General features: G+C 43.1%; 1 protein-coding gene across 3 annotated transcripts in view; it reads left to right on the top strand.

The window, feature by feature from the left end:
• roraa (RAR-related orphan receptor A, paralog a) overlaps positions 1-13,526 on the top strand; it is a 187,545-nt gene extending 174,019 nt beyond the window's left edge. For all 3 annotated transcript variants that reach the window (XM_026175912.1, XM_026175914.1, XM_026175913.1), the window contains 9 exons: positions 3,010-3,095; positions 4,708-4,849; positions 6,800-7,195; positions 7,835-7,956; positions 8,062-8,194; positions 9,177-9,284; positions 10,272-10,382; positions 10,575-10,687; positions 11,087-13,526. In XM_026175912.1, coding sequence (XP_026031697.1) covers positions 3,010-3,095; positions 4,708-4,849; positions 6,800-7,195; positions 7,835-7,956; positions 8,062-8,194; positions 9,177-9,284; positions 10,272-10,382; positions 10,575-10,687; positions 11,087-11,251 — 1,376 coding nt within the window. In that variant the 3' untranslated portion in view covers positions 11,252-13,526. The remainder of the gene's footprint in view (positions 1-3,009; positions 3,096-4,707; positions 4,850-6,799; positions 7,196-7,834; positions 7,957-8,061; positions 8,195-9,176; positions 9,285-10,271; positions 10,383-10,574; positions 10,688-11,086) is intronic.
• The last annotated feature ends 2,873 nt before the right edge of the window (positions 13,527-16,399 follow it).

Genomic DNA, 16,399 nt, shown 5'->3' with positions numbered 1-16,399 from the left:
GCAGGTGTCTCTGAAGTGTCCTGCGTGCAGAGGCCATCTCACAGTGCTGTGAGGAGCAGCGGGCTGCTGGGATGGACTTTAGCATGACTGCCTGTCTAACTGTGCCTGGCTTTGATGTCGTAAACAGAGCAGGCAAGGCTGGCTGACAGGGAAGTGGCAGGCAGAGAGGCAGGCAGGCAGGCGCGGTGAATGGGATCAGTGGCACTGCACCGGTCAAGCTCAAGCGAGCCAGCAGCTGCCTGTTTCACACCAAGAGGCAGTTAACACCGCAGCTCATGTCAATAGATATTGACTGCCAGATTGGGAGTGCTTATAAGTGTAGGCCTTTCTGTTTGATTGGGTCCCCTCTGTGAATTCAGTTCAAATCATCCTCAGTTGTCTGAAGTGTGGCTTAGGGGCCTCATGACCAGTCACTCAAAGGGGCAAATATTGACTGATGATTTAGGTGACTTCATGGTGTATTTGATCTCCGTTGTGCCATTGCTCATTTCTTCTCCTTGACCCCTTTCTTTATGAAAGCAGCTCAGCCTAGCGTGGAAATAACTATATGTTCGAAGTGATGTCTTTTCTCCTACAAGAAGCTATGGAGCCTGTCTCAGCTGGTCCAGAGACAAACCCTTTTTATTGTTGAGTGCACTGAACATCTAGGGGCTTGTGCAGCGGTGGAGGGAGAAGAGTGTTAGCTAGTGAGACTGTGTGCACTCAGGGCCTTCATGCTGCAGATAGGGCTATGTGAGGCATGCTTGTGTGAATGTATGCCCTGCCTAGCCTGGCACCCCTGTGTCTATACTCCCACTGCTTTCACCTGATGTGGCACAGCCTCTGTCAGGCCTGAGTGAGCGCCCAGCCAGCTCTGCTTCTTCAGGAGAGATGAAGGCATCTCACAGCTATGCTGTGGGGGTGGGGGAAGCTAGCAGCAGCCTAAGCCTGAAGCTATCAGAGGCTGGAGCTCAGAGCCAAAAGCCTGTGGGCTGGATAGGGTGGGTGGAAGCTTGGCTTAACTTGGCAAGACAACCATAGCTACAGCCCTGCACTGCCACCCAATGGCTGGGGCCTGCCCCTACAACCTTTAGTTCATCATAACCGCAGCTAGTCATAATTACAGCACGCTTCAGTTGTTGTGAGTGCATGTCAGAACAAATTATGTAAGTAATGAGGCTGAAAATGCTAAAGGAGTCGAAACACACTGCACTGCTAATGCTCATGCGGGGAGAACACAAAAACAAACAATAGAGTGCACTCATACAGAGATAGACCTAAATGAAATAACAAGTAACTGTGCACAGTAAGGAGAAGATTAATTATGAATTAACCCTCTCAGTTAGGTTGTCAAAGCCCGCCTCCTGCCTGGATTTCACTCTAATCCGGGCCGATGAGGTGCAGTGCCCTCTATTGTATGTGAGAATCGCAAATCACAGGAGGTGTTGTCTGGAGGAGAATTAATTGTGCATGTTCCACCACTCCCTTTTGTTCGTTTTGCTAAAATGTAGGCTAATTCCAAGTAAACATGGCTGGTCTTGTTGACTCCAGCAGTGCGAGGAGAACAGACAGATTCCTGAATGAATAGAGTGTGGCTCCCGGGTTAGTGGATTAGAGTCTGTGTGTTAAGGGCCTCTCCCGGGCATGCCTCCGGGACAAGGACATTATCCACATGACACATTATAGGCTCGTAGGCAGCTGATTAAAATGGGCAGGGATCTCTGGATTGAACCCCACAAAAGTACTTTTGATGTGATCAAACTAGTTTAAAGAGGCTGGTTGTTAAGGTGTTGAAGGGGATATTTAAAGCTCCTTGTCTTTAGAAGAGACCTGAGGCATTGTAGTAGACAGTTAGGCCTTGTTAGAGGGGTGAGGCTGATGTAATACTTTGACACTGTGAACGTGCCACTATATTTTAAAATATTATAATTTCTATTTCATCCCTGCAAGACAAATCATAATATTCCTCCACTAATTGGTATAGACTTGTGCTGCAACAACTCATTGCACCGTGATTGGCTGGCTCCAGGTTGGTTAGTTAAAAAAAAAAATCCCAAAAACCATTAGATTGTGAGAAAATATCCTGCGGTGATCTTTCCTCGATTTAGATCAGATAGTGGCGTTTGTCTGGCGCTGTAGTGCACTGTTGGGATGGCGGGACTGAGATGCTAGAGATGTGGAGGAGGGCTTTGAGATAGAGATCTCTGGAGTGGGGTGGGGGTGGAGGTGGAGAGGGATGGTAGCATCAGTGGCTGCAGTGATAAAGCTGAAAGCAGTGGGACGAGCTGGGAGTTCTGTGTCTCTGATGTCTGTGTGTTCTGTCTGTTCTGCTGTGTTGCCCTGTGGTCGGCTCCTGAGGAGAAGGCCAACGATGGATGAGGCCTGTCCCCTCGTTGCTTTTGTCCTCTTAAGGCGGGTGAATCACAGGCCTGTCAACAGCACAACACCACAGCCAAACCGCAACTGAACCCTGTAGCGTATACAGAGGTGCACATGCAGTCGCTGCCACAGCTCCCTGCAGCACAGCGGGCATGTTATGATTCTTTGTGGCCACGGTGGATTTACTCCTGGGTTTTTTATGGTTCTGAAATATATACGAGGCTTCATGAAGTCAAGTTTTCCAGCGAGGAAAACATCTCCTCGTGTGGCTAAATGAGTCATTGCCGTAATACAAGGCCAATATTAGTGCTCCTGTTGTACATTAAGGATTATGGGTAACTTTTCTTCTAGAGGTTGTGTTTAGGATCCAAAATGACACTCTGTTTACATTGCTGCTTGTAAGGAGTTAAAATGGCCTCCTTGCTTACACACAGACACACACACAGACACACATTACAAATCGGTAAATATTCAGCTAATGCTGTGTGGAAGTGAAGATTCAAAAGCCATCGGATGAGATGTTTTTAGAAGCACGGTGCTCTTTCATGTACCGACATGGATCCATGGTGAGGGTGTTGTACGGTGACTTGTGACAGCAACGTTTTTATTTATTTTTTTTCTTCTTCTTTCGTTTCCTTTTCTTCTCCGCAGCTCAAATCGAAATAATTCCCTGCAAGATCTGTGGAGACAAATCATCAGGCATCCATTACGGCGTGATAACATGTGAAGGCTGTAAGGTAAGCATCAAGAGACCGAACCCGTTTGTGCCAAGGGAGGTAGTGTGCCTGCGTGCACGCAAAGGGACAGAAGAGCTCAAAGAGGAAAGACTGGGAACGCCGGGGAAGTGCCGAAAGTTGCTTGCGAGGAAAAAATACACTTGAAAATGTTGCTGAAGTTTTGCGACGATTTGGAGAGGGACTGCAAAGCAAAGACACGCGGAGTGTGATCATTAAAGTGGTCAAGCACCGCAGAGGACATCACAGAAAACCACAATTAGTAGGACAAAGTCATTCCTCTGCCTTGCTTTGCCTTTCCCTCCCAGGGACGTGTCTTTTGCTGTTTTTGCTTTTGCTGCAGCCTGCTCTTCTTGAAATAAAATGATCAAAAGCACAGTGCTTTGAATTATAGCAGATTGTTGGCTGTTTGCTACAGTGTGTTGCTTCTATTGAAGCCACCTTTTGTACTGTTTCAAATGCACCAACCATTCACAGTGAGAGGAATTTTGTGCTTAGAGTGTATTCTTGTCCCCATGCTTGTCACCAGGCACATCATTAGCATTCCTCAGCCAGCCTGCACCTTTGCTGTTTGCTCCTGGTTATATATGTGCACGTGTGTGTGTGTGCGCGCGTGTGTGTGTGTGTGTGTGTGAAGGAGAGAGAGGCAGACAAGAGAGGGACAGAGAGAGTTTCCTTTCCTGCACTCTTCTCCCTCACATAGGAGCTTGCAGGGACAAAACACTAAAGAATAAACTGCTGAAATCTATCTTTAATGACTGCTAATTAGTCCAGGCAGAGAGGCCTTTAATGATATGTGCGAGTACAAAAGTTTGGACCATAAATCATAGCATTATTAAAGAGTGCTGCTTGTCACTGGCAGTTTTAGTCGGTTTCCATAATGGCTTCTATTATAAAGCAACTTGGCAGCTGTCAGCTGTTTTCTTGTAATTAAACAGCCAATGAGCAGCTAATTAAGACATATGTGTATGGAGCAGTAGAGTGGGGCATGTTAATGATGTGCTGGAATCAATTCATTAAGTCAAAGGATGAGGAATCCGGTCGGTGTGCATTCACAATCCTTTAACACCGTGCATGCCAGTGCTGCGTTAATCAACACTAATAACCATCCACTGTTATCATTCCTACCCAAACACAACACCCTCATGCTGTACTCACGGTTGAAATGCAGCACTCCTAAGATACTACAGTAGAAAATATAGTCACGGTAGTATTGTTATGTATCAATTTCATATTAATAATTTAAAAAAAACACCACTTGGAAACAGTCACGGTCAATGAGTAATATGTTAAGCACAGTGGTAAACAGATCACTTTTTACAGAGCACCTTTTAACCTTACTGGTTCTATAAAGCATTTTACATGTTTGTTATTCACGCACACACATCTGAAGCAACTTGGAGTTCAGTGACTTTCGCGAGGAAGCTTCAGCATGTCGAGGACGTTAGCGATTGAACCCATATGATTAGCAGACAAACCTCTCTACAACCTGAGCTACGGCTATGCTATTGACATGGGGCATGAATTGATCCTTCGAGATGAAAACACGACTTCACTCACACAAGTTTTTCCAGTAACCCGAGCTGTTTCCTTGTCTGTCCTCTGTTTAATGCAGGGCTTTTTCAGGAGGAGTCAGCAGAGCAATGCAGCTTACTCCTGTCCCCGTCAGAAGAACTGCTTGATCGACCGCACAAGCCGCAACCGCTGCCAGCACTGCCGGCTGCAGAAGTGCCTGGCAGTGGGCATGTCACGAGATGGTAAGTCCTCTATGGAAGAGGAGAAGCAAGTGGGTGGATTTAGCAGGGTGGCATGGTGAGTGGTGAGATGTGAAGAGCCCCGGTTCAGGCTCCTGTGTGGGCAAACGTGTGCTCCGCTAAACCGCCTTTGGATCGATGCTTCAGGGAAACTGTTGGACACTGACCTCCCCGTAAAGGGAGCAAAAAGAGCTTCCTTGTGGCAGTGAAAATATCAAACTTACTGAGAAGCAGCTCTAATTTACATTATCAAGTCAGTCTATATCTTTTAGCAGCTGTGTATTTGAATCTCGCTGGAGAGACAAAGAAAATCTGTAGGAATGAGATGAGATAATGTCGTTATTCTCAAAGGGGTACAACAGACATTTCCAAAGGAATTCTTGGCACGAGAACATGTTAAGCTGTCAGTCTGTGTTCATTCTCTGCCAGTAGTAGGTGAGCACTATGTCTGTGGGCCTAATTTGTTGCTGTGATAGAAACTAGGTTTGATGAAATACAAGGTTGTTAGAGGTTGTCATTAGTCCTGCTGCAGCTGAGATGCAGTAATGGGATCACACAGGTGGGGGTGTGTGCAGAGGGGCTCCTGCTGTGCCAGGCTGGTCCAAACTAGACTGGGCTTAAGAGATTCTATCAGAACAGAGCAGAGCCATGCCATTTTTCTGTAAATGGCACAGAGGGATGTGCACAGACATGTGAAAACTTGAACGGAGTACAAGCGAAGAGACTGGTACAACTTCATAGACACACATGCACACTTATTAAATTAACACAGAAGTGCATTAGCACCGTGTGCGCAGCTATCCAGTATACATTATTACATGCACGTATGAAGACACACTCATGTATAAACACACACTCTGGACAGTAGAAGGTGACTCTTACCTTCACTGAACACACCAGAGCCCATCTGCCCGAACTCTTCTCTGCTGTTCCACTCACTTTCCACTGTGCATACACACACACATACACACACTGTGACCGGCTGACTTATTGCCAGGCCCCCAGAACACCGGCCAAGAAGTCTCATTCACAGAACCAATGTTTAGTCTGGAAACCTTAAGGTGGGAGGCAGACACTTGGGCTGTTTGATTGTCTGATAAGCTTTTCTGGTTCCTTTCCACCTTTACCTCTGCATTTGTGAAGCTGCTCATAATAATCTCTAAATCAATATAATTAATGCTGATCCCCCCCTAGATAAAAATATGTTGTAAATTAATGGGAATAACCCGTGGCTAAAATATATGGTGTGCTGCTTTCTGATAGTAAAGCACAGTTTATAGATGAAGGGTAATTAAATTGCCTAAGACTTTAATTTCTTCCCAAAAAATTCCCAAACGTGTGAGAAAACTCAGTCTGTGCAATTCCATTGTATTTCCTAGAGACAAGTGTCAGTATACTTAAAGATGAGGCAAAAGAGAATGCCATATAATTTAAAATCTTTTACTAGGTTTGAAAAAATAATCGTATTGAGTGTTTTCTCCTAGATGGACTGCTTTGGGGAAGTGTTGAAATGAATGCAAGTTTTCTTCAGCTTGAGTGTAGGCAAGCTTTTGCCTGACACAGCATGCATATGGTGAAATCGAGAGCACAGGAGAGGGGAGAAAGTGGCTCGACTGTAAATTAAAGCAAATCAAAACAGTACAAATCAGATCAAAACTGGTAAATAACTAACAATATATTTATTTATTTCATTATTTAATTGGTTACTTTAATGTAAGGCATTTGGGGGAGAGTGCTTTGATAAAACACTGATTCTCAAAAAACAGTGATATTCTATGTACGCCCAACCCGCTAGTAAAACTAGTAGTGGTTCACAATCACTTGACTGTGAATACAATAAGTAAATTAAACTTAGTACATTTATTTTACTTGATGCAAAGATCCTTCATAGAAAGTGCCACCAATTCTGAGTGTTTTGTTAGTCTCACACTTGTCTTGTCCTGCTAATTACAGCAGTGAAGTTTGGTCGGATGTCAAAGAAGCAGCGAGACAGCCTATACGCTGAGGTCCAGAAGCACCGGCTGCAGCAGCAGCAACGTGACCACCAACAACAGCCTGGGGAGGCGGAGCCACTCACACCTAGCTACGGCCTCTCTGCCAGTGGCCTCACGGAGCTTCACGATGACCTCAGCGGCTACATGGATGGTCATACTCCTGATGGCAGCAAACCAGACTCGGCTGTCAGCAGCTTCTACCTGGACATTCAGCCATCTCCTGACCAGTCAGGCCTGGACATCAACGGCATCAAGCCGGAGCCCATCTGCGACTTTGCCCCAGGCTCTGGCTTCTTCCCCTACTGCTCCTTCACCAATGGAGAAACCTCCCCCACCGTGTCCATGGCTGAACTAGGTAAGGAGCAGCAGCGAGAGAGAGGGAGAGGCAAAAGGCAAAAGGAGACAGCAAAATGAAGGAGAGGGGGGGAACAACTCAACCGTGGGGCAAACGACACAAAGGTTGCTTAAAATAGCAGGAGGTTGGAGACTCATCTCCAACACTCATTAAAAGAGCCTCTTTTTTGTAATTAGTTTCCATTAATTAGGGCCAATCAGGATCCAGCAGGGCAGGCGTCTGGGGAAATCATTTTTTTAGGCTCCCCTGTGCCTAGGAACTCCTTTTAACAGATGTGTTTTCAAAACCATTTAAATTCTTATACTCAATATTTCTCTCAGAGAAAATGTGACCTTTGTTTCAGTGAGTAACGTGGCACCCCTCCTCCTTTCCATGCATTTGTGTCATAACTAGATTGGCTTTCCCTCAACCTTAAGCTATGAGCTTCCTGCAGGCAGTAAAAGGAAATGTCAACAAGCCTTTTCCCAGTCAAAAAAAGCCCACGCGTATCCGCCTCTCCTCCTTCACGAAGGCTCAGTAAATAAATCTTCTTTTCCTGTGGCATATTTCATCAGTGAGGTCTTCACTTTCACATAGCCTTGTGAGAAACATTCGAATCTCAACTGTGATCTTCCGTCTTTGTGACTGCTTGTGTTTCAGAACACCTGGCCCAGAACATTTCTAAGTCACACATGGAGACATGTCAGTATCTGAGAGAGGAGCTGCAGCAGATGACCTGGCAGGCTTTCCTGCAAGAGGAGGTGGAGAGCTACCAGAACAAGGTATCTTTACCACCGCTGTGCCTTTCTGGGTCTCCACAGCAGTTACAGTAATCAGAATCATTGTTTTAAAGTAGATAACCCATTCACTGTCCTATCTGTTCTTAGCCCCGGGAAGTCATGTGGCAGCTGTGCGCTATCAAAATAACAGAGGCCATTCAGTATGTGGTGGAGTTTGCCAAGCGCATCGACGGCTTCATGGAGCTGTGTCAGAACGATCAGATAGTGCTGCTGAAAGCAGGTATGACAGCTTGTCAACATGGCCTGTTGCCGTCAAACTCACCCACCACTACCAGCCCCTCCACCCCTCTCCTCTGGCATTGTCACAAGGGCGTAGCTGACCTGACTGCACAAAGCCCTCTTCTTCACAGGCACAGACAGTGTCACAGAGAGGAGACCCCACCCCGCCTGCTTTCCCTCACCGTCTCTGTCTCTCCCCGTTTGGCTCCGTTCATTACATACATAACAAAGGCAGACACAGCATTAGATAAGTCATGTGTTCCCGAGCTCAGATAATACCTATCATGCCTGCCGCCATTTCTCTCTCCTTTTCTCAAGCATCAGCGATGTCTGTTTAAACTTCTCTTAAGAGGATGCACTCACAGAATTGTGTATATATAACCCTGCTATGGCTCTTTGCACACAGTCACCTATATTTATAGACAAATACAGACACACATCTACCTCATATCCAGCAAACAAACAGCTCTCTTGGGTCCTTCCCTGGGTGTTTCTTTACATTAGCACAGCCCATACGAGTAACGAAATACAGAGCGAGATCCCTTGTCAGACATGACATTTTAAAACAGTAGCATCTCCCTTGGAGGCAATAATGGCTTCAGTTACATTTTCTTGATCCTCTTATCCACTCCCACAGAGTGGTGCAAATTATACAACACAATAAACACCTATCTATCTAAATAAAGGTTGAATGAATAAGCACTGTCACCAATGAATGGAGTACAATTTTTTATCAGGCATGTCATTATGGAAGAATAGCCTTCTGTCGATGATGTTTTCATCTGCAGAGGCTTTTTTTTTCTTCACTCTGACAGCAGGCTTCTTTATTTCAAAGTGGTTGTGTTAGTCATATTGTAGAAGATTAGCACAAAGCTAAATCATGTGTTTTGCATGGCTGACTGATGTGTAACTGTTGGGATAAAGGAAAAAAACAGAAATAACAAAGCTCAGATTCAGCATCTTATTCCTGTCTGTCTCCACAGGCTCTCTGGAAGTTGTGTTTGTCAGAATGTGCCGTGCCTTTGACACGCAAAACAACACAGTGTATTTTGATGGAAAATATGCTGGACCTGATGTGTTCAAGTCATTAGGTAAGTGGAGTGGGTTTAGGCACGTGTGTGTGCGCGTGTGCACTCATGCATTTGAATGACTGTGCATGTGTGTATTTTTGTGCTGCTGTGTTTGTGTGAGTGTGTTTAGTTGTTTTTTTTTGTTTTTTTTACAGTGTATTACTCCTTTCTTTGTTGTAACAGCCAGAATTAGAGTCTGCTGTTCTGTTCTGCACAATGCTGAACGCCTCGAAGCAAACACTCATCCCTTCCTCACCTGGCATTGCTGTCTTTTCAGCGGTTATTTATGGTAGAACAGAGATCTTAGTGAGGCTCTGCTGCATATGGCTCCTGTAACTGTGGAATAAATAAAGCCAGACGGAGTGTCTTTAGGGAGAGTGCTATCAAAACTATCATTGATAGCCTGACATAAAACATCTCAGGCGAAAGCAAATAGAATTTGTGTCAGACTGCCATATTACTGCTAAGATGTCCCGCCGTGGATTTTTCCAGCTACCTTTTGACAAAAAAAAAAAATGTAAATGCATCCCATAGTGGCTGAAAAAGTGGAGAATTCTGTTTCTCATTGTGAGTTTGCATTCACTATCATTGTGTTTGTATACGAGTGAGCATGTGTGTGTACTATACCAGTGTCCTATGAATTCTGTGCCGAGAGGTCCACAGTGGGGGAGGCAGAGTGATGGGCTTCCCGAGCTGCCGTGGCATCCGCCTGTCTCTCTCTATCTCCGATAATTGATTTAACTAAAAGCCTCAATAGTGACCTCATTTTGGCTTGCATAACGCCACCCAACTGCCAAAAGTGACTCGTCTGGGAGGCAAAACTCAGTAAAAGCATTGCCTGTTCTGCTTAAGACGCTCCCATGTGCTGTCAGCACGCCGCTCTTTTTCATTTCTCCCCCTTTCCTCTCCCCTCCCCGTGTGCCTCTCTCCCAATAAAGATCAAGAGTGAATGTTGTTCTTTGGTCTTCCATATCCTAAGCCCCCTCTCTCTGTCCTTTGCTGCGGCAGGCTGTGACGACTTGATCAGCTCCGTCTTCGAGTTTGGGAAAAACTTGTGTTCTATGCACCTGTCTGAGGATGAGATCGCCCTGTTCTCCGCCTTTGTGTTGATGTCTGCTGGTAGGTGTCATTCACGGTGCAAAGAGAGGGGGAAAAAAAGGCAAACATACATTCACCACAATAATGAACACACTGTTGCAGTCTTATTTTTTTCTGATAATTAAAATCTTGCATTTCAAGAATTGTGTTTGGCTTTGAAGAGCCCCACATGTGTTTTACAGCCACATAAAGATGTGACTATTTTCCTTCCAGACCGGTCCTGGCTGCAGGAGAAGGTGAAGGTGGAAAAACTCCAGCAGAAGATCCAACTGGCCCTCCAGCACGTCCTGCAGAAGAACCACAGAGAGGACGGTATACTTACAAAGGTACAGTGCATACAGAACACACTTCATCCGTTATCCCCGAAAGCTGGAATTCCCTGCTGTTGTAGCAATTTAATCTTACACTGCTTAGGATCTTTATCCACTGGCCTTGAAACATTTTTAACCCCAGTAGATTAAATGAACCCAGATTTCGGAGGAAACATTCATAATGTGACATGAAATACCTCTTTTATCAGTATATGCTTTGTTATCAGCTACACCGGCTCCTTAATATAAAGTGTCAAGTTTTCCTTGTGCCTGAGCGCTTGTCTCAATATTTACAAGTCTGTTTGCCCCTGTGTGAGACGGAATACACTGTAGGGAGGAATGTTTTTCACTACCATTGCTCCATGTCCTTGCCTCCCTGTGAATCTAAACAGCCTGTCTCCTCTCTCTCCACAGTTGATATGCAAAGTGTCGACACTGCGGGCGCTGTGCAGTAGGCATACAGAGAAGCTTACAGCTTTCAAAGCAATATACCCAGACATTGTGCGTGCCCACTTCCCCCCGTTATACAAGGAGCTGTTTGGATCAGACTTTGAGCAGTCCATTCCCCTTGACGGGTAGCAACCCTGCCAGGTGCCAGTGTGCCCACCGTAGGGGAATGTGGAGGAGGAATCTGAGACACTTTACTGGTGCCCTGCACACACCAGAGCGGACAGATGGCACGCTGTTCAACTTCTTCTTTTACATTGGAGGGTAGGGCTTGGGGAGTTGATTGTCAAGGTTTACCATATTGAATCTAGTTCTCTTTGTAAGAATTGTGGGACCCGACACCCCACGGGACATGAAGAGGAGATAGGAACAAATCATTTCTGTTTGGTTGAACTTGACCCTCTTATGCGCTTTTCTAACCCAATTCTCTTCATTCGTCGTTGTTTTCACTTGATTAACTGCATCACCCCCTATCATTCTCCCTTTTTTTTTTTTTTTAATCTGCACACCTGGCTTCTAATCATTATGAACAATTAATGAGACACCTTTGAAGAAAAAGAAAAGAAAAGCTGAAGACCTCTTCATTTAGAGGATGACCACATCAGTATTATTTCCCAGGTTACACTCCCGTAACAGTTCTGCTTTCTTTCCATGGTCAAAGCTGTCACCTTTTTACGCAGAAAAAGTGACAACAACAACAAACAAAAAAAAGATAAACGCGCACACTTTGGTCAAGTTCAGCCTCTTTTCTCTTGTGCTCAAGCCGTGTCGTTTGGGATGACGCAGTGCTTGGGATGAAAACTCACGGCGACTTCGAGGGAGGTTCCATTGGCATGGCGTTGCAATCGGCACTTCTCTGTGGACAATCGTTTAAAAGAGAGAGAAAAAAAAAGAAACCTAGAATTCTGGTAATTCTAATGAAAACGCAATGATTTAAGTTGTCAAAGACTCCATCCACCATTGTTGCATAGTGAAACCATGTAAGGCCATCTGCTATTAATCCTTCTCTGGACAGGTGCCCTGGAGAAGCACAGGGCGCCAATACAATGAAAAGGGTCCATTCCACCTGTTTTATAATGTACTACAGGGTATATGGTCATAAGTACTTACTATACAGAAAAAAGTAATGTTTATAGAATCTATTTTAAATAACATGTATGATATTAGTAGTTAGACCATTCTTAATTGTTGAATTGATAAGGCACTTTTATTTACACCGTTCTTTAATTTAAGACTTGTATATTTACCTAGTGATGTGTTGCATGTGCACAAGAAATACAAGTTGAATCATGGATGCAGAGGTTAGTCCCGGGAGCTGCAGATGTTACTGGTCTACTGGAAGCGTACGGGATGTCTGTTAGGGTGGCTGGCGTGGCTGCCGGTTGGCGAACAAAAGAGGCGTGGATGAGAAGGCAGGTTAAAGACACTCCGTCGCTTGTTTTCGCAACAACTGCCAGTGCGACGCCTGTCAAAATGTAGCTGTGATACTCCTCTGAGGGGAGCATGCACAAACATAAAAAATAATACAAAAAAACAAAACAAAACAACCTCGCGGTGATGTTTTGTTTTTGTTGTGAACAGATCTGGATTTCATGGCATCTGTTTCAAGTTTTTGAAAATACAAGAAAACTGAGGTGTGCTCGGGTGACAGATTTTGGGGATTTTTTTTTTTTTTTTACTAAACATTTGCTTCTCATTGTACTGTGAAAATCTGTACATTTTTCTTTAAGGCTATAAATCAACCCAAATAGCCATGTGGTTGGACTGGGAAACTCACATGCAGTCTCTAATCCAATTGTTCCATCTAGTGGAAGATAAAGATACAGCAAGCGAGTTAACAGCCTAATGGCAAGAGACCCCGGGGTCTAACCTAAAAAGCACATTTACGAGCCTCTGTAAGAACATTTTCAGCGTCTTTATCTGCCTTCTCACCGCAGTCTCAGCCCGGCAACGCCACGACAGGACACAGAAGAAACAGTGAAGGGAAAGTGAATATTCAAAGCCTTGTCTGGTTGTAAAGCTTCTATTTTTGTAACTTGTTTTGGTTAATAAACTCACGAAAGAGAACGAGGGAGAGAAAAAGATGTCAGGTAGCACTTAACTATATCCCTGCAATAATTAGACTAGCCGTTGTTCGTATGATTAGGGGAGAAGCATAAAAATGGTAGGACAAGTGCTATTTTCAGAATGCTTTGTTGTTGTGCTTCTGTTTTTGTTGAGTGCGTCTTTTTTGTCAGTGTGGTAGTAAAGTGGTAGAAAAAAGAAACAACCCTGGATGTGCCAAACAATAGTCGTTGCTTCCGCTTTTCCAGTCTACTCGTCTGTAATGTAGAATGGATTCCTAAGACATTCCAGCAATCTCAGTAGCGGCTTTTAGAAAAATCGTTAAGAACAAAAAAAAAAAAAAGAACAAAAAAAGAAAAGACTAGAAAAAAATGATATCCCTTTAGAAACCCGACAAAGCATGTTAACACATCTGTCACCAGTCTGTCTGTAACATTGAATCCAGTTGTTTTGTCTTTTTGTTTGTTTGTTTGTTTGTTGTTGTTTTCCTTTTGTTTGCACACTATCATTCCTCTACCGTGCAATTTGCGCGAGGCGTTAATGCCTTGCGCTGTCACCCCTCAGGGAAGAGTTTCTTCTGTGCTTTTCTGTTTGAATTCATTAGATTTATAGTTTAGTAGATATTTTTTCTTTCTATCGTTCTCTCTTTTTTTTTTCAGGGACGTTCCATGAGAAGTGGTTGAAAATTCCGATTTGAAAATTCATCACAGAGTTGTTCAGAATTTCACATTATTGGTGTCCTTAAAGGGCCTCCAGCCAAGTCGATTAATGAAAGCAAATCTTCTTTGTAAAAGAAAAATCCATCAAACCCCATCGCATTTACAAAGTGTAGTTTTTCAGTACACGGCATATTTCTTTCACGCACACAAAATAATTTTAAAAAAAAATCTGTTTTGGTTTAAAACGGTGTCATCAGGGTCTTTATGAATAATAACCCTCTTTGTTAGGAAACCAAATATTCTTATGCAATACTAAATCTGTTGTGTTTTGGGTTGTTAGTAAATATGCTGTACCTAAGTAATAATATCTGTTAACGATCCAATGCTATTTTGGATATGCACAAGCCCTGTACGACTAGAAAACCTCAGTCTCAAAGCAAAAGAAACCCAGTCTGGAACACTGCTAGACAATCCGGTGTTGAGAGGCCCGGCGGCCCGCCAAGAGCAGAAAAAAGGATTAGGTGCGAACGCTCAGGGAGGTAACAGGTAGACCGAAGAAACGGCTCGCTTTCCTCTGGAGTCGCGGAGCATTTCATTAACTTTTTTTGGGGGTTTTTTGGTGAATTTATGAGATTTTTTTGAAAATCTTTAAAAAGCACTCAAATGATGAGAGGAGCTTGGCTGAACTTTTTCTATTTTATTTTTAATTATTGGTTGTTTTTTTTGGCGTAGCACACTGAACATTTTGTTAGAAAATAATGAGAAAATTGAGATTTGGCTGATTCTTTGTCAATTCTTTTCATTTTGTTTGTTTCTTGAAGATTATTATTTCTTCTTCAAACGTTATGTGATCACGTAAACAATATTCTGTCAAACATGGTCAGCCTAAGGTCTACCACTAAAAAGGGGTTCTTATCTCATAAAATGTGTTTTGTTTTTCATTTTAGTCGAGTAGCTGGTAATGTGCTCTACAATGTATAACAAGCAATATGCCTTGTGTTATAATTACGGGTCTCTACAGTGCAGCCATCATCTTTTTTCAATTGACTTTATTCATACAGTTGATTTTTGTTTTCTCTTTTTCTGAACAAAAAGAAGTAATAAAGCCCAATCACTCTATTTTTTAATCTTCTTAAGGTTCCGATAGAGGGAAGATTGCAGGAAACGGTCACCAAACACACAGATGCTTGTGTATAACTATAAACTACGCCTTTACACGGGCCTGAAAAGTGATGTCTTTCTGTATATTCTCATTCGAGATATCCCACTTTAAGCGAGGGATCGATGCTACTTGTGCTATTCAATCAGTGTATAGTATACAGTAAAATGTGCTGGTCCTTTTGTCTCTGCTCTGTTGTCTGTAAAAAGCAATAGTGTGTGCGTGTGTGTGTGTCTGTCTGTTCTCACAGTATGTGAATATTTAAAAAAAAAACCCAGACAAGGCTTTAATAATTACAGAGGAACAGGGTCATGTGGATGAAGAGGTTTTGATCTTTTTTTCTTTCTTTTTTTTACATTTTCTAACAAAAAAGAAGCAAAGGTTTTGAGGAATGCTGAGCTCGATCCATCCATAATAGTTGTAGATTTTAAAAAGCATGACATAACGCCTTCGACAATTCACGGGTCTCAAAAGAAAAAATTCTTCGCTATCAGTTTGTTGGTCCAAGCCTAAATTGAAATGAACCGAGCCAAAATGTGCACTGTAGATTGCGTCTTCGACCGTAAATTGTGAAGACCGGCGTTATGTCACGCTTGAGGTTGCCGGTGTGTCGCCCAGAATTGTGAGTCAGTCGTCGCATTTTAACAAAACCCATTTTCCAAAGCACAGGTGATAAGACTTTATGATTAAAGTTACGTTTAAGAATATAGTTTAAAAATAACGAGACAAAACAATGAAAAGCAACTTTTAGCCATAATCGAATGTCAAGCAATAATATATGTCTGTGTATTATTTTTCATTCTTTTGTGCATAATAAGTCTTTGAACATCTGCATGTAAATACACCTCTTATTTATCGCCATTGGGTTCGGTTTTATTTTTGTGTTGATTTTGTGGATGTTTTCTCTTTTTTTTTATGTTTCATCTGTACATTTGACCAGTTCTGTTCCCAGGTGGAGAACTAAGAACTTGACACGGCCTGTGTGCTGTATATCTTATTTTCTCACTCTCTCTCCCTCATTCTCTGCTGTTTATTCACCATATTTAATATTATTATTGATCACATGTATAAAGGTAGCTTTGTAACTTCTGTCTGTATAGGGTAAGAGGAAAATACTGCTACTAAGGCCTACCCAGTGAAAAAAAAAAATTTATCTGTTTATCAATGACATCATATTGTACGATAACTCTGTTTCTACTTTGCTTCCCTCCTTTAGGATTAGTTTGATAGCGATAGGGCGTGCTGACATTTATTTTGTGTTGCCCTGATGTGTGGTGCTAGGTAAGTTAATTTTGTGAACCAAGTATTGATTCCTAAGCCAGGCCGCCCTATTAGTTCATTGATTTCATCGCATATTAATGTATTATTGATATTAGGACTCAACGAATAATGATAATA

Source organism: Astatotilapia calliptera, chromosome 7, assembly GCF_900246225.1.
Source record: "Astatotilapia calliptera chromosome 7, fAstCal1.2, whole genome shotgun sequence".
In the NCBI taxonomy this organism is placed as follows: Eukaryota; Metazoa; Chordata; class Actinopteri; order Cichliformes; family Cichlidae; genus Astatotilapia; species Astatotilapia calliptera.
This window is presented reverse-complemented; position numbering and strand designations above follow the sequence as displayed.